The sequence below is a fragment of the Gekko japonicus genome, unplaced genomic scaffold (genome assembly GCF_001447785.1).
Source record: "Gekko japonicus isolate JY-2015 unplaced genomic scaffold, Gekko_japonicus_V1.1 scaffold1264, whole genome shotgun sequence".
NCBI classification, from domain to species: Eukaryota; Metazoa; Chordata; class Lepidosauria; order Squamata; family Gekkonidae; genus Gekko; species Gekko japonicus.
In genome coordinates this window covers 427,725-446,698 of record NW_015162519.1, presented here as the reverse complement: position 1 = coordinate 446,698, position 18,974 = coordinate 427,725, and the positions used below count along the sequence as shown (strand labels likewise).

The 18,974-nt window shown below is 46.5% G+C and overlaps 1 protein-coding gene across 1 annotated transcript in view; it reads right to left on the bottom strand.

The window, feature by feature from the left end:
- PLPPR1 (phospholipid phosphatase related 1) overlaps positions 1 to 18,974 on the bottom strand; it is a 76,563-nt gene that overhangs the window by 25,249 nt on the left and 32,340 nt on the right. The window contains exon 2 of the mRNA XM_015406213.1: positions 2,372 to 2,560. Within this exon, the coding sequence (XP_015261699.1) occupies positions 2,372 to 2,560 (189 nt within the window). The remainder of the gene's footprint in view (positions 1 to 2,371; positions 2,561 to 18,974) is intronic.

The window sequence follows — 18,974 nt, the reverse complement described above, 5'->3', positions numbered from 1 at the left end:
TTTAGTCATTTGTGTACAACAGCCCTGGGGACCCACTGGCTCGGGTTGGTACTTGTCAAAGAGTCCAAGACTGAACGTCTTGGACTCTTTGACAAGTACCAAGCAGAGCCACATTTGGCTCCCGAGTCCCAGGCTGTAGATCCCTGTCTTAGTCACCCTCCTTCAGGCGAGTTGTGAGATTTAAATAGGAAACCCTAATGTATCCTGCCTTGGCCACTCAATGGGAAGGACAAGAATTCCTACTGTGGTATCACTCCTGTAATAGAATAAGGGCAGGCTGAATGCAGAATAATCAATCCTCTTAGGCACACCATTAGTCTTTGATTTGGATACAAAGTCATAGGCAGCGTGCTGGGAAAAAGCCTACAAAACCCTGCTTATCGGGGTTTATGGGTTAATCGGACAGGAGATAATGTCTGCTGACCCCATTCCACCTAAGCACAAACAATCTGCCTCGAAATTATGGGGGAGGGAAGGAACAGAAAGCCAGTTTGAGGCCAACCGACGTGAGTGAGAATGGCGCTTCCCAACAGTCCCAGTTTTAATGCACTTTCCATTTCCCCGCTGACAATGATTAGTCCTGATAGTTAAAGCGCAGTGAGCAAAACTGCATGTGGTTGTGGCACAGATTCCAAGCATAGCTGGAGATGGAGGTAGCTGCACTGGCTCACGGGGGGGTGGGTGGGGGTGGGGGGGAACCCTGAACAAAAATCATGCGTAAGGACCAATCAAATGATCACAAAACAAGTGTGCAAGTTTTTGAGTCTCAGTTCCATCAGCAGCTTGATGCTGAAGCAAATCCTTGGCTGCTGCAAAATGTTCACAGGATTGAGCTGACCTATGCTGAGACCGGATATGGAAGATATGATGAGAATGTGGTGGAACAGTCAGGGAAACGCTTGGCAAAGCTCTGAGAAGTGACATTTTGAAGAACAGCATTGGGACACGTGAACTGGGACAAGCCGAAGAGCAAGGCCTCAAGTGGCCCTCAAAGCTAGTAGCATGAAGAGGACCCAGAAGTCCTGCTAAACGTTTCTTTTTTTAAAAAAGAGTCTCTCCTTCCATAGAGATTTTTTGTTTATTTACTTCTGTAAAACATTTTTTATGCTACCTTTCTACCAGATCAGGGTCTCCAAAGTGGCGAACATGGAAACATTAATTAAAAACATTTATAAAATAATTCAGTAAAAACACATAAACATGCAATACCGGATTTTGGTACTGGGCAAGCTGGTTTTGGGACAGTCCGACTGGTGCCATTCATAGTGGCCTTCTGTTGCAAATTGGAAAGACCAGTTTCCCCTGAGATCAGCCCTGGACAGGGAACTGTACACTGGTACACCATGCACTATATGCACTTCCACGGAACATCTCTCTACTCCATAAATTGTACAAGTCTTTTTAGACACACGGCTGATTACTTGGGCGGTGATTTATTTTTTGAGCACCATCCTTGTTTCCTCCATCAATCCTGGGATGATGCTACTTTTGAAATGAATGAAAAGTAAAGGCGAGATCGGTTTGAAAAGGCACTGATGTAATCAAATCACCTCTACCACCAGAGGGGGGAAAATGATTAACTTTGCGCAATAAAACGCTGAGTGACTGAACTGTGCACAGGGGTATTAGATGGCGAACGAGACCAAACATGAAAAATAAAGCATGCCCTGATGGGAAGGAAAACAAAAAAAACCCAAATCTGCTGGCGGTAACTCGGTTTAAGCAGATTTTTAATTAAGCTACAGGCTGATTCTGTTTGTTCTGGAGTACAAAAGAGCCACTGTTCACAGCGGCCGTGTAGTAAGAGCACTTTAGCTCCCCGAGAATAGCTTTTCTGAAGCCAAGGGAGGCTGTTGTGTGCAAGAAACTCCCCCCCCCCATATGCTCAATTTATATGCTCATAAACACAGTTCAGGCATGAAAAATTCTTATTAATTACCGTTATCATTATTTTATTTACTATTTATTTTTATTTGTATCCTGCTCGCTCCCACTAATTCAGTCTGCTTTATGACAGTCTGTTATAGAATCTTCATGCAGATCTGAAAGCCGAAGTTATGCGACCAGTACAGTGTAGATAACGGATACTCTGTCATCGTGCATAAATCTGCAACCATCTGCCACAAGGAGATGTACATTCCTTATGATGTGTCTTGTTAGGACGATGCGGAACATCACACTTTGTCTCATTGTTCAGGTAATTAGCGGGCCAATTAATGACCAGCACAGCCTTTCTCAGTCTGCCGGCTTCAGACTCCAAACGAACCAAACCCCCATCAACTAGAAAAGAAGGAACTGGGAGGAAGGATCCCGTCTCTCCCTGCTCGCAGATCCAAGCTCTGAGTCAAGACATGCGTTTTGGTCTACTTACAATTGCTGTCGGAGTTGCAGACAGCACGCAGTAGAGGACCAGCGGGGAAATGAAGCTTTCATCCTCTGTTCCTGGGTAAGGTTTCATCAGATCTCCATCCTGGCAAAAGAAGCCCTGGACGTGCACCTGGAACGTGTCCGTGCACTCGAAGTAGTAGGCGAGCAGTACGGTCCCGGCCATAATGACGAGCTGAAAATACAGCATGGTTGCACAGAAACATTAGCAGCTGTTCAGCAGTTGTGCCTGCCAGCCACTCTGTGACGGGCACCTTCCATTATTGCCACCACCCCGACAGCGATCCTGATGTTAGGCAGCACTCAGAGTGTCTCTGCTCAGTAACATCTGTTACATAAACCTTTGGACAACCCCCCCCCACTCCCCCTCCCCATGAAAGTCTCTGATCAAATTAGGTCCTCAGCAAAAGGGACAGGAGTTTCAGTCTCCGCTTTGTCACAGGCATGCGGTTGTCACCGGCAGCATGGGTCAATGTGGATGGAATGGGATGGCTGGGAGGGTGGGATGGGGGAATTTACCAGCTTTTTTTAAAAAAAGAACAAAACAAGCAACCAGACTGGAATTTTTATTTCCCCAAGAGAGAGCAGTGTGAGGAAGAGAAAGACAAACAGGGCACCCAACACAAATCCAGGCAAGACTGACTCAGCGATGCACACAAATATAGCCGAAATGGGAATTTCTCAGAGAGGGCAGACAGACTGGGACCCTAAAACATTCTCCACTATTGTCTTCCTACCCACCAGCAGCAGGAAGGATTCTACCTCTCATTTCTGAGTGCTGCTGTAACGGGTAGAGGACGTGGTGCCTGTACAAGAGACTACTCGGAGGTGATGACCGAGATGCCAGGCCTGGAGCACCGTGCAGGTTTGCCACTCCAATGGACGGCACAACTTCAAAATCTCTGTACCTGTGTTGGATTCTGCTACCCATTCAACAGGTGTATGCCTCCAGGACACTGCAGCAGGGGCCGCAGCTTTTCTGCCTCCTGACCTCCTCCTGCAAGGGCACCACATCCCTGTCCGCCTTCAGATGTCCTTAGTAGTGGAAGCTGGAATTCTCTCTGTGTTCACATGAACCCTGCTGCCACTCACTTTCTATCACTCTCTCCAGGGCTTTTTTTGTAGAAAAAGCACAGCATAATAGGCTACACCCAACAGCAGGAATCATTAGCATAACAGGCCACACCCAACCGCAGGAATACATTAGCATATTAGGCCACACCCCTGACAACACAGCTCATTAGCATATCAGGCCACACCCCACATGTTACCAGAAGTGTAGTCATCCAACCACACCCACCTTTTGCTTCTTATTCTGTTTACTTTGTTGTCAAAACCCAGGGCTTTTTTGTAGCAGGAACTCCTTTGCATGTTAGGCCACACACCCCTAATGTAGCCAATCCTAATGAGTTTCTGCTGTTGGGTGTGGCCTATTATGCTAATGAGTTCCTGCTGGGCGTGGCCAACTCAGGAGCCATCCGGAACTCCGTTCCTGTGCGTTCCTGCCCAAAAATAGCCCTGACTCTCTCCAGCTTTTGTCCTACTTCATTATCTTGCAGTACCTGTTCTAGTGGCAATATGTGATATGTCTTATTTTCAACTGTGACATGTCACGTCCTTGTACAAACACTTGTGGAAATGCTCAGGAGAAGGCCACCACGGGGCCAGCAAAGGTCGATCTATCTGCAATGGGTTCTCCCCATCCCCATAACAGCAATGTTCACATTCAGATGCATCCTAGGAACTCTCTGGGGGCTGTTCTTTCAGCACCATCCTGGGAACCTTCATATGATTTTTTTCTTTTTGGACATGGGAACAAAATATCTTGGTACTGGGAAGGCAGCAACATTTACCCAATGACGCTGCTGTGAATGAGGGATCATTTTTCATCCTTGTTTGTTTCAACCCCAAAATCCTCACTCCTATTTTGCGTCTTCCTTGTGTGAATTGAACTCTAGTGTCTTAACTGTGACCACAACCAACAAAAAGGAGAGCAGGTCCTTAATACAAGCAAAAAACAATAAAAAGTGGCAAGGAAAGATCTTATTTAATGTATCTTTCTGTCAGCAAGCTGCCATTCTGTTTTCTGTGACCTCTGTGTACATATGTTTTCCCTGTTGCACCCGGCTTGGTTTCTATCATCCTACTCCTGCGTTGGAATGCAAAAGATAACTGCTGGAGGTTGTGTGGGGGAGAAGATGCTGTAATGCTTGGCTATTGCTTTTCCCATGACTACTGCACCTGTGTTATGTCTAATATCCTGCCTGGTTCCCATGGACTGGGCGCGCAACCGTTCCATTAGCCCGCCAGCGGGAAAGTTATTCATTGGACCTGTATCTCTTTGAAGTTCCTTTATTATGCTTGATCTAACTGTGTATCCCCAGTTCTAACAAAGAACGTGTTTGAGTATGTCTTCAACGCTTTGAAATAAATTTTGCTTTTCTCTAAAACGTGGATTTATTCTCGATGCTTGGGGATCCAACACTTTCCTTGGTCCTTTTTCTTGTTTTTGTACTTTTTTGGATTTTGAGCTACTTTCTGTTTCTGGCCCCAGCAAATTTCCCCCTGCAAAATTTAACATTGGCATGTATCCAAGCACATATTTCCTCCAACAGGATGGTGTTTCTGTTTGTAGAAGAGGGACCATAGACTTCCACTGATCCCCTTTCCCACTGACCATAGCAGAATAGGCTGTAATACAAATTCAGGTGAGGAGAGGGAATGCATTCTCCTGAACAAATTTCACATCAGCAAAGCTGTTTACAAATCCTGACTCACGTAATCTCAAGAGACACAATTAATCTGCTCCTTGTCCTTCCCAAGTCCAGGAAGAATTGAAATCCTCACACTATGATTAAACCAGAAGGGGATACAGCTGTCTGACTGGGATACTTACCAGTGCAATCCCAAGCAAAGTTACATCCTTCTAAGCAGGATGACTGCAAAGGATTTAGAAGCATGTAACTCTGTTTAGAACTGCATTGTCAGTAATAAAATCAGATATCTCTCCTTCCTGGGTGATCAAGTTGATAGTCTAATTCAAGGTACTGATCTGAAACGACAGTCTTATATTAGGGACCCGAATGACCTCTTTGATTTGATCAGATAAATTTTTGTGGAGTTTGGGATTAATGCATTTTCTTATTGATATAGTATAATAATGCTGATTTTTTTAAATACTTGCCCAAATGGGCAAAGTTTATTAGTTTTTTTTAAGGATTACACAAAACAAAAGATAGAGCAATACATTTTTAAAATATCTAGACATTGTCTCCCTCACAACATCTTTAGATACATAGTTCCTTTTTCCTCCTTTTTAAACTTTATATTCCACAACCAATATCATTCATCAAAATTCTATTCCCAATATATAGTTCGTTTTTCTATACCCTATCTGCTATATTTCATTTTATCTATGCTACCCTATTATTAATCAGTTTTATAATCATAAAAATAGAAAGGGAAAGGAACAGGTGTTTCAACAGTTTAACAGTTCTAATTTGGGCACAATAATGCTGATTTTTTAAAAACTCTGACTTTAGTCCCACTCTTGCCCCTGGGAACACAGGGCAGCTTATAGCTTAACCAAGTGAGGCAGGTTAGACAAGGAGACAAGGACTGGTCAAAGGTTACCCAGTGGATTTCATGGCCGAGTTGGCATCTGAACCAGCTCTCTCTGATACCTCAGTCGCTATACCAAACTGGCTTTCTGCTAGTAGTATACCCAAACCCCAGAATACATTTCTGGAATCTGAAACCAATCGGCACAGAAGAGTCCCATATGATAAGGTGGCACTATCCCACTGAGGACTGCGCCATATTAAAATTAATGCAACACCCAGTCCCTAGAACTAGTGTAAAGAACCAGCACAAATAGTAAAACAGAAGTGGAAAGGGTCCCACTGCCCTCAAGTGGAAGAAAATGAGAACACACACAAACTAAAGCCCTGATCATTCCCACCTTAATGCAAGGCATTATGATGAACGCGTTTCCTTGCTCCTGTTTAAAAATTGAACAAACACTGTCCACTCTTTCATTACGCGCAACTCAGCTTTGCTTCTTTACCCAACCGGCAGTATGCGAATCATCAACATGGAAAACTAAGAAATGGCTTCCAGTGGGGATCCCTGCTAGCAAAGAGATCAGAAGGAGATACTATAGAAGTCGGGGCCGGTGAGAAACTGCATGGTGAATAAATGGTTGGGAACTTCCCCTCTCTTGACCGAAATCTCTTTTTCCAGGCTGCTATAAACTTTCAAGGGCTTGAGCACTCCAATTCTCCCCATCTCAATTGCTGACAAGATTCCATGCCTCCTGTAGCATGCTCAGTCCTCAGAAAGATTTTTTCTCTCTTTTCGTTTTGATGAGTGTTCTTTTAAAATGTACAATAACAATTGATTGGCACAGTAGAAAAGTGAACAAAAATAATATACACAAGAAAGGGGACCCGCGAAAATCGCGGGGGGGAGAAGCGGGAGAGCTCCATGCAGAGCACGTGGAGGAGGCCTCGCTGATTCCCCCCTCCCTGCTCACCGCTCACCTTCCAAGCGGCAGCGGCATTCGCAGAGCATTCCCTGCGCATGCGCAGGGGACGCTCTGTGAGTTTTGGGGGGATTTAAACATCCCCCCCGATTTTTTTTTGCAGATTTAGGATTTTTGTGCACACGTGGGGACCGCTCCACTTGCGCACGAACCTCTCCCTCCCCCCCCAGGTCCCCCTGATGTGCGGATTTAAGCATCCGCACACCAGGGGGCGACTTGAGAATTAGATATATAGATAATCATAGAAAAATATATTGACGGTAATCTCCGGAATGTCTTGGCGTTTTGAAGGAAGATCTTCTTCTGAACAAAGATGTGGGACAAAAACTGTCTCTCAATAGTTCATATCCTCTGGTGACGTCTCACAATTATCAAAGAAGATTTTCAATAATTATAACAGCTGTAATGTATAGTAGAACCGGCAAATTCTACTATACATTACAGCTGTTATGATTATTGAAAATCTTCTTTGATAATTGTGAGATGTCACCAGAGGATATGAACTATTGAGAGACAGTTTTTGTCCCACATCTTTGTTCAGAAGAAGATCTTCCTTTGAAACGGCAAGACATTCCAGAAATCACCGTCAATATATTTTTCTATGATTATGTATATTATTTTTGTTCACTTTTCTATGATTCTTTAAAGACATATATTAAGCGTCACTTTTTCACAGTTTTTCTTGTGCTCCTTTTAAAATGTACAGACAAATACTTTCCTGCACACCATGGAATCTGCATGTATTTCTGCAAACAGGACTGCCAACTTGCTTGGAGAAAGAAAGACCAACTGTCCCTTTAACAGAGGCTTAATGTGTGGACACGGGGAGTTGAAACCAGTCAAGGCAAGGAGGCAAATAACATTGCCTGATAAATAACATCCCGTGAAGCTTTTATTAAAGGGATGGGAAATTTCCCTTCAGGACTGTTGGCAACCCTATATGCAGAAGAGCACCTTTTAAAACTTGATGGTAGGTGCTGGCTGCAATCACACACACTCAATAATCCACTTTCAATGCACTTTCAAACTGGATTTTGCCCGTTCACACAGTAAAAATCCAGCTGGAAAGTGCACTCAAAGTGGATTACTGAGTGTGTGTGATCGCAGCCGCTGATGGACCATGACAACGGGTCCCAGAAGCACAAACTGAGTGCCCATGAGGAACTGAGGAGGGGGCAATTCAACCATTTGGAAATCTCCCTCCCCATACGCTGTTTCCTCCAAATCTCTGTTCCTAGGATCCTATAAACCCTCAGGGATTCAGCTATGGTTATTTTATCTATCAATTTGTCCTTTAATCCAGGCTTGTCCTAAACGATACACACACGCCATAGAGAGCTTTCTGTTTCTGTGATACATTTGTTTGCTTGTAAATGTTTCCAACCTGCATTTGGTCCGTGACTGGCTTGCTACCTCAGGAATCCGCCTCAAGAATGCTGCGATGATTTGATGCCACCTTTTTTCTTGTGGTATTTAAAACATCTGCACTGTGCTCATGGGGGGGATGAAGCTTTCAGTGTCTGCCAGTCACTGAATTCAGAGGAGGGGACTCCACAGGGACTGAATGTCATCCAGTCCACCCTCCAAAGTTGCCAGGGCCGGCCCCAGCTTATTTTGCACCCTAGGCGAGGATCCCTTCTGGCCCTCCCTCGGGTGCCGCCGCCGGCCAGAGGATTTCCGCACCAACTGACCCACTTTGCCCGGCTGCTGCCTCGCCCAGCTGCCCAGTGCCTTTCCCGGCCCCTGCTGTTGGAGCCTCCCACGGGCTGGAAGGTCGCAGTAATGGGCTGCGCTGGGTAGGGGGGCTTTTGGTGGTGGGGGGGTGCAGTTTGGCGCCCCTAAGGGCCGGCGCGCTCTAGGCGAATGCCTAGTTTGCCTAATGAGCGAGCCGGCCCTGAGGGTAACTGATCTCTGTAGTTTGGAGATCAGTCGTAATTCCAGGAAAACTCTGGAAAACTCTGGAAGCCGCTCGGGCCTCGCCGCAGGAGCCGGGGGTGGTGGTGGAGGAGATCGGGGACGGGGATCGATGGGCTTGGTGGCTGGCAGCCACTCAGGCCGCGCCGCCAGTGTCCGGGGATTGGGGGGGGAGGCTTACCTGCTGCTGCTTCCTCCTCCTCCTGCTCTGCGTGGAGCTCCCCCCCCCGCGAGTATCGCGGGTCCCCTTTCTTCTGATTCTATAATTCTAACTAGATTAGTGATTGATTATATTTGGTGGTAATCTAATTAAGCATCTCTTGAGACCTTCCAGTGCAGAGTAGGCAGGCAGGGCGGTGGGCAAGCTCTCCTCTCCCTCTTCTTCCATCCAGGCCCTTGATGGCCCAAGCAGTGGCTCAGTTGCAAGCAGTGGCTCAGTTGGTGCTTCCCGGCCCCTTCCCGCAGGGTCTCTGCCCACACTCCCCCTCTGGCCCTGGGCCAAAGGCCAGCAGAACACCCCAGGGCTCGAGGCAGCTGGGCCTGGCAGATTTGCGGCCAGGGCCTGGCACTCCTCCTGGCCTCTGGGGGAGTCCCTTCTGCCTGGGGCTTCTTCTTTTTCCCTCCCGTGTCCCTCCACCACCAGCTGGAGGGAGGGTAGGGAGAGGACCATGAGGGTAGGGGGCAGAACAAATCCGGGTGAGGGCATCACCCCAAGGGCCCCCCCGTGGCTACGGGCTTGCCACCAAGAATGTCCAGAGTTGCTACGCAGGGTCCAGGCAATGGATGGCAGACCACCTCTGAATGTCTCTTGCCTTGAAAAATCTATGGAGTCGCCAAAAGGAGGCTATGACTTGATAGCGTTTTCCACCACCACCACGTCACATAAATCCATCTAAGAGCTGCCAACATTTATTTTAGCCCATAAAGTATCACAGTCTTACCTTGTGTACCCTAATCTTAGGCTTTTCCTGGCCTGCAAGCCTCTCTAAGGTTCACTAAAATATATCCTTAAAACCATGGTGCTGAAGCCACATTACAGACTTCTTTTCCCTCCTTTTCATTTGAAAGCCACATTACAGACTTCTTTTCCCTCCTTTTCATTTGAAAGCAGTGTCTAGAGTGCCTAGACCTCGAGCTCCACATATCCACATTTCTATTTAAACCCAAAGAAGATCTACTCATGCTTAAGCAGCAGGGGGCACAAAAGCTTTGTCAGATTTCCCACTGGTAGACAATGCCCTTAGAAGAATGCCACTGTATTTGCTGTATGCATTCCCCCCCTCCCCCGATCATTTAATTTCCCAAACAAGGGCTGGAATTCCATTTAATCCTCTCATGGTGGCTGGCTTTATTGTTCTGCATAGCGGCCCCAAGCTCTCCGGATGATGCCTTCTCATTTCGAAAAGGGACGGTTAAATGTGGCATCTGAAACTAGAGGCCAAAGGTACTCAAAATACCACACCAGCTCACAGATGGAAAGCGTAGAAATGCAAGTGAAGAAGGGGGCTTTCTGACTAAAAGGAAATAAACACCTCAACAGCTTGTGCGGCTAGATGAAGGGAGTGCTCCAGTAATTTAATAACAATTTATTTCTGTGCTTCTTGAATGCTCTTTCCTAGCACAACCCCGTCCACCGCCTCTTATCCATTTATCAAAGACACTTCTGCCCTTTCTCACAAGGCATTAAAAGCACAACAATAAAAAGAACTGACAAATAAAAGTGGCAGCAGATCCACCTGTGTGTTCCTAATCACAGCCATGTAAGAGAATCTAGATATAAGCCCTCATGCCAGTGGAGGCTGGGGGCAAAGGGTTCTCTCCATGATGCCAACCTTGCCAGAGGTACGCCTAGCACAGAGGTCCCCAACATGGTGCCCGTGGGCACCAAGGTCCCCGCCAACACCTTTCCTGGTGCCTGCCAAGCATTGTTAGAGAGTGGGTGGGGCCAGGTTGGGCACTTGCCTGGCAGGACTTTTGACTGATCACTGGAGATCCAGTTGGCTGGGCAGATTACTCGAAAGAGCTCTCTCAGCCCCACCTACCTCACAGGGTGTCTGTTCTGGGGAGGGGAAAGGAGACTGTAAGCCACTCTGAGTGAAGGGTGGGGTACAAATCCTCCTCCTCCTCCTCCTCCTCCTCCTCCTCTCTAGACCCACATAATCTGGGAGACACCGCAAGAAACACAGCCTAGTGTCTCTGTTTAATGGGCCTGAGAATCTGTCACTGTGGTGTAATGGTTAGAGCAGAGGGATCCCCGATGTTGTGCCAGTGGGTGCCATGGAGCCCGCTGAAACCTTTCATGCCACCCACCAAGAGTTTTTCAAAAGTGGTTGGGGCCAGGTAGGACTCTTGACCAGCTGGACTTCAGATTGGCCATTGGAGATCCAGTTGGCTGGGCAGATTAAGATAATGTTTCAGTGGCAGCTGCCACCACGGCACCGGTTTCAGTCTCTCTCTCTCTCTCTCTCGCCTTTCTCTCTCTCACTCTTACATATTCATGCCACTGAGCCACTGAAGTTGGTTGGCATAAGTCTCCTTAGGCTGGAGGGAGGCTTCAAACCTTGCTGAGCAGGGTATATTGTGAGATTAAGATATAGATTGTAGTAGTCTTGTTCAGTGTTCCCTCTAAGCTGAGTTAGTGTGAGCTAGCTCACAGTTTTTTAGCCTCCGGCTCACACATTTTTGTCTTAGCTCAGGAAGGATTGGCTCCAGAGCAAACCAATTTATGCAGGAGCCAACTCGCTCGCTCACAACTTTAATGCCAGTCGCTCACCAAGTAGAATTTTTGCTCACAGGACTCCACCGCTTAGAGGGAGCACTGGTCTTGTTGAAGGTTTCTAATGCATTAATTACTATTCTCTGTGCTTCTCAGTTTTGTTGTTTTTATGACAGTTATGCTTTTAACGCTGCATGTCATGCACTCTGCTTTCATTAGCCACTTCGTGCTTCAAAGAAGGAGGCTATGAATACTTACATCATGGAAGAAGCACGACTTCTGCTACCCGGGAATTCCCACCAACATACAGGGAAAACTTCTAGCAGGTTTCTCTCAATCTGTACCACTGTCTGATGGACTGGGAGGACGTATCATTGTGTTTGTAGGCAAATGCACAGGGAAAAGAGCTGGAAATGCTATTTTTTCTCCATATTCCTCAAAGATCTTATGCATCATTAAGAATCATTCAGATAATTGTCCCTTCTGCTTTCTCCCTACACTAGGGTTGCCAATTCTGGCTTGGGAAATTCCTGGAGATTTGTGCCCCGTGGAAGCCGAGGAGGGCAGAGTTTGGGGAGGGGAGGGAACTCAGCCAGAGATGTGATGCCACAGAGATAACCTCCAAAGCCGCCATTTCCTCAAGGGGAACTGAGCAGTGTTCCCTCTAAGATGAGTTAGTGTGAGCTAGCTCACAGTTGTTTAGCCTCCGGCTCACACATTTTTGTCTTAGCTCAGGAAGGATGGCTCCAGAGCAAACTAAGTTATTCAGTAGCCAATTCACCTGCTCACAACTTTAATGCCGGTAGCTCACAAAGTAGAATTTTTGCTCACAGGACTCCACAGCTTAGAGGGAACATTGGAACTGAGCTCTGTAGTCTAGAGAGATAAGCTGTAATTCTGTGAGGACTGCAGGCCCCGTCTGCAGAATGTCAACCTTACCCTACACACCAGTGGGAAAGCAAGGTCATGTCGTTTTACATGGCGCACTAGACACGCCTGCCCCACCTTTGACACTCCCAGCCGCTCAAGCAGTGGAGCAACATTTGAATGCAGTGTGTACAGACACAATTCAATGCATATAAACTCAAACTGTTTGTTCGATGAAAGATAAAGGCTCTGGATTGTCACCAGGCAACCATCCTAAGGTGAGAAACCAAGCAAATACTTCCTGTAGAAAATGGGCTGGTTGAAAACACTGCGATGATGAACGCTTTCTGATGCTAAGGCCCTGGCTGGCAACTAGTTAAATGTTGTTTTTGGAGCAACAAGTTATTAAAATAATTGAGTCCTGTGAATTTTATTTATGATCCACCTTCTGCAAAGCAAACTGTGGGAAGCTTATCAGCAGGGGGCATTCAAGTTCTATCCAAGCTAAATCCAACACTGATACGGAAATAACGTGCAAAGAACAACATCAGTTGGAGTTAGAGACTATTCTTGCCATTCTAAAATCTACACCAATATGTCCCTGTTTTTCAGGGGCATCGCCTTAAAGTGGAAATCAGATCTCAAGTGCTGCAAGTTAAAACTATATTGCCAGTGGGTTGCTACCTAGCAAACATGCTCGGCTTAACTTTCATACAGTGCCACCCTAAGCGGAGTCATACCGTTCTACGTACATTGAAGTCAGTGAGCTTAGAAGGATAGAGCTCTGCTTAGGATAGCACTGACAGTTTCTTACTGGGATTCCTGGAAATTGTAGCTGGGTGAAAGTGTTGAAACCCATCTTTGAAATTTCTACTGTCTGCTTCCTCTAACTTACAGATCTAAGGGGCCACTTGGAAGAATGAATGGCCATGACATTCATACAGATCTATAGCATCGGTACTCCCCTGGTGTGGAGTTCTGAAAAACAGGTTGGTTATTGCTCATCTGAGCAGGCAGGAGAACAGAAGCAGGAATCATTCCCCATGGCACAAAGCTCTCCGGAAGCAGTACAAGAGCATGATCCTGAACAGAGCCAACACTTTTCTAAGCTTCCTAAGGGCAATGACTGTGGTTCAGTGTGAGAGCCTCTGCTTGGCACGCAAAAGGTCCCAGGTTCAATCCCCACCATTTCCAGTTAAAAGATCTGGCAGCAGGTGAAGTGAAAGACCTCTGTACGAGACCTTGGAGAGCTACTGCCAGTCTGAGTAGACAACATTGACGTTGATGGACCAAGGGTCTGATTCACTGTAAGGCAGCTTCATGTGTGTGTTCCAGTTTGGTGTAGAGAGCCAGTCTGGTGTAGTGGTTAAGTGTGCGGACTCTAATCTGGGAGAACCGGGTTTGATTCCCCACTCCTCCACTTGCACCGGCTGATGTGACCTTGGGTCAGTCACAAGCTCTGGCACAGCTGTCCTTGAAAAAGAGCCGTTTGTTTGTGTCAGAGTTCTCTCAGCCCCACCCACCTCACAGGGTGTCTGTTGTGGGGCGGGGAAGGGAAAGGAGGTTGTAAGCCGCTCTGAGACTCCAAGTGAAGGGCAGGGGAGAAATCCAATCTCTTCTTCTTCTTCTTCCTAAAGTCAATCGGTGTTGCACCATTAGCTGCATTGCCTCCCAACCAAAATCGGTCAGCCAAATTCTTTTTCTCTTAAAATCACCACACAGAGAATTGATTCACCTCACCTATTTGTGAATTTTAGGTGGCCACCATGCAATGGGGGACTGTATGGCATCATCCTGAGATTTTTAGAAGACAGTGAGGCAACAAGACCCACCAAAGAGGAATTAATAGTTAATATCCTTTTCTTCTCATCAGCAAAATGTATCTGCCTGCCATGGTGTGCAGTGTGGACACTCAGAGGTGGTCAGAATCACTCCTGCAATCCCCATGCCTTCATCATGGCTGAGGTCCACACATTCCGGTCAGAGGCAAACGTGTGACTGGTATCTTGTTAAGTGTGGTCATCACAAACTGTGCATTTAGAGCCTGCATGTGTGAATCTTTGGGCAAGCAGGATCTCAATGACAAGCAGGCTGGGGACAGCGAGAGAGTGGAACCACAGGGAACAATCCCGACCCTTTCAACACACCACATGGTGTTACCCCAGATTAATGTGATAACAGATTCAATGGTTGAGAATACGGGCAGAATCGCACAACCCCTTAATGGTAACAAAGGACACAGGCGACATGTTTTAATTATCAACACAGGCATTCCATATTATTTCCCTTTGCTGATGTATGGAATAAATGCTCAGTAGCCCCTTCTTTCTTGTTAGTTTTCCCTCAGCCCCTTCCACGATGCTAGTCTCTTGTGTCCTGTGCTATTTTATTGTTTCATTTTCACTCACAATTAACTTTAACAGCACACAGTGCGCTGGTATTCGTTTTTAAAGTCTGATGCCTACTCCTGTGGAATTCCACCCCCTCCCCGAGATATCTCCTTTGCCTCCTCAAAAACATACATTCTTACTAATAAGCCCTGTCATAGTAGCGCATTTTAGTTGCTAAGCTTTTTATCATAACACGTTGGAGCTCTTGAAAGCGTCGTTTGGATTCAAAATGATTGTAGCGACTGAATCGGAGCGTCTGCGGATGATTATTTTATTTCTTGGCCGCTTCCTGAGTACAAAGCCACTCCGGGCCGCTCACATAAAGCAACTACCCACACATACTTATACTATTTTGAAACAGCTGAGTTCACACCTATAAAGGACTGGCACCAGCACACCCGGAGGTGGAGCTGCCGGGGGCCCAGGGCTTCTAGCAGGGCTCACCTCCCACTCACTCACTGATTAGCTTTCCACCCCCTTGGCTCCCATCCACCTGCACTGCCCAGTGCCATCCGGAAAACAGCTGCAGACAGTGCAGGCAGCTGTGAGCGTGGGTGGTGAGAGGTCTCACAAGCAGGCCCTGGAAGGACACACAGGCAGGTGAAAGGTATGAGGGTGGGCAGAAATGGAGAGCACAAGCAAGGGCTTGGTGGAGGGCAGAGGGGGGGGAGCCCCCCCCAACAGACCTGGAATTGGCCCTGCACCTATAACATACCTGACGGTTTATCCCAAGGACCAAAACGACTGTCTCAGGTGGCTCAATCGTTTCTCGAGAAGGCATTTTCAGCTGCTATATCCTCAGGGCCATTTTTGGGCAGGAACGCACAGGAACAGAGTTCTGGCTGGCTTCAGAGTTGGCCACGCCCACTACAGCCAAATCCTCTGCATGCGTGGCTACAGAGGAAAGGCCTGGAGGGCTACCCCCCCATCAACTCTGAGGTGGGAGGGCCAGGGGGGGGCCTGGAAGGATCGGAGAGGCATTTAAATGCCTCCCCCAGCCTGTCCAAGGGCCGGTTTGCCCGGGGTTCCCAAGGGTAGGCATGGGGGTGTGGCCTAATATGTCAACGAATTGTGCTGTCAGGGGTGTGGCCTAATATGCTAATGAATTTCTTCTGTTGGGTGTGGTCTATTATGCTAATGAGTTCCTGCTGGACTTTTCTACAAAAAAGCGCCCTGTATATCCTCCTTCGTTGGCCACACTAAACCCCAATTCTGAGCCTGCCGTCCATCAATTAAACAAATCCTCCATAAAATGAGCAACATTCTTCCTCTTCTAATATTTCTTTGCACAGTGCATGATTTCACGAGGTTTGGTGTTTCACAGAAAGAGCCTCACCGGCCATGCATTCCAGCAAGACATATGCCATGTGGCAGAATATGCCAAATTCATTACTTCCCAGAGAAAGATTTTTCTAGGCTCTGTACCAAGATTTCACTTACAGAGAACCATAACTTTATACAAATGCACAAAGGTGTCTTAGACTTAGGGCTGCCGGCGAGGCCCGTTCCCTGATGCCGGGGAATTGGGCCCCGGGGGGAACCCTTGGCCACACTAAACCCCAATTCTGAGCCTGCCGTCCATCAATTAAACAAATCCTCCATAAAATGAGCAACATTCTTCCTCTTCTAATATTTCTTTGCACAGTGCATGATTTCACGAGGTTTGGTGTTTCACAGAAAGAGCCTCACCGGCCATGCATTCCAGCAAGACGTATGCCGTGTGGCAGAATATGCCAAATTCATTACTTCCCAGAGAAAGTTTTTTCTAGGCTCTGTACCAAGATTTCAGTTACAGAGAACCATAACATTATACGAATGCACAAAGGTGTCTTAGACTGTTGGTCCACAGAGCTTTTTTGAAAAATGCCCACCATCTCACTTCTTGTTTTTTTTCTGGAAGTGATGTAAACGTGCCAGCACAATGCTGCCACATTAGGCTCCACCCCCATTTCTTCCTGGGGGTTGCCGGCCACGGCCTGGCAGCCCTATTTGGCAGAAGAAGGGTTTTTTCTTTCTACAAAAGTCTGAATGATTGCATGCAGCAAGTCAGTCTCCTAGAAACTAATTGGAGCCTTTGAGCATTGAGCCAGCTCCTAGCTGCAGTGTCTGGCCTGCTCAATTTGCATAGCTTAGCACTCCGCCTGGTTTCTTGGTCACACTGTGAGCGTGACCAAGAAAGTTCTCCATCTGCATTAGGACTGATGAGGAGGACACATATTGATGACCAGAATCTTCTAGTAACAATTACCAGTTATTTAATTTAACTGTGTGATTCATAGTTGAGTAATTCATATATATTAACAATTTTGTTCTGTCACCAGCAAACCTAGACGAGTTTTCCATATTATTAGCCTCTACTTTTTCGTTTGCACAGCAGAATCACTGGAAGGAGGTTTGACACCACAGCACAGAAGTTAAAGCACTGCCCTTTTCCCAAACAATTTTGTATTTTATTTCCTGATTGCATCCCTAAGATCCGTGGTGCGCTGACTGATGACATTTCATTGTACAAATGGGCCATAAAAAACTATTAAGTCTGTCTGGAGCTCTAAAGGCATTTTAACTTCATGACCATGTTCACTTGGCTTGGAATTGCTGAGGAAATCCATTCTTCACATGATCTTAACCATCACAAGCATCTGGTTTAGTAAAGGCATATATCTTTCCAAGATTTCCTGCTAGCGGTTCAAGAAGGTTGAATGGAGCGCAGCAGACAGATCTTGCTAAGGAACTACCCTCTCAAGATCTTAAACCTGTTCACAGAAAGCCTCAAAACTGGCTCAGCCTGTCCATGGGGCATAGGACAGGGTTGGTTCCTGGTTTCAGTGACTGCTCAGCTTGCCTTGTTCCCAGGTATGGCCATATGCAAACAGGGAGGTCAAAGAAGCAAATACCCTCACTTGCCCAATCAGGAAAGCTGCTGCCAACAATTTCCAAACTTCCAGGATTTTCCCAAACCAGTTAACAACCCTACAGATCCAATGGGGGCCAGGATTGGTATTTTGCTTTGGGGAAGAAGCAGTTCCTGGACCTTGGCACTTACCCAATGACGCCTGCTCTGATGTTGTCTCAGGAAAGAGTCGTGAGAGTCTGACCCACAAATCAAGGTAGTCAACAAGACTTACAAAAAAATTTTCCTATATAAACACTACATAACAACAATGAACAAATTCATATACTGCAGCCTGAATAGCTTTGAGATCAGCGTCCTACTACTAAATGCATAATATTATTCCTGGTTCTGTGATAGCACTGTATGAGCATGAAAGCTCATGCGCTTTGGTGTAGTGGTTAAGTGCGCCGACTCTAATCTGGGAGAACCGGGTTTGATTCCCCACTCCTCCACTTGCACCTGGCTGGATGACCTTGGGCAAGCCATAACTCTGGCACAGCTGTTCTTGCAAAAGGGCAGTTTCTGCCAAGAGTTCTCTCAGCCCCACCTACCTCAGAGGGTGTCTGTTGTGGGGAGGGGAAGGGAAAGGAGTTTGTAAGCCGCTCTGAGACTCCTTTGGGTAGTGAAGGGCGGGGTATAAATCCATTCTCTTCTTCTTATTCTACTACTCTATAGAATATTTCCTGAGGAAGATCCATATTTTGAAATGTTGTTATAAAATCTGGAGACAATGTTGATGTATTCTTATACAAGGATTTTCTTATGATTTGATGGAATTTGTTCATTGTTGTTATGTAGTGCTTATTGGTAGCAATATATAGAATTTTTTTTTTGGTCAGTCTTCCTGACTACCTTGATTTGTGGATCAGATTCTCAGACTGTTTACTCAGTAGTTGTTTCTAGACAAGGTCGTGACTGTCCACATTTGTCTTGTGACACTGTCTCAGGGCCAGTCAAGATAACACACCTTGAGATTGCTGAATGAATGCTGCACGTCCGTACGTGTGCGTGAGACAGAATTCAAAGCAGCTCCAGCACAGGGATGGTAGAATCAAACAGTGTGCATAAACTTCAGATCGAAGATCCCACAGTGAAACTGGCGAGCAAGGTCTTGGTGTAGCTGCATGTTTCCGGGCAGCCACAAACCAAAAACTTCAGTTCAAGATTAAAATATTGCCAAGGATTTGGCCCATTTCCCATCTTCAGTTTGAAGGCATGGATGTTCCTAAGAAGCCTGAGGTGTAGCCTGCCTAGGGTTGCCAGGTC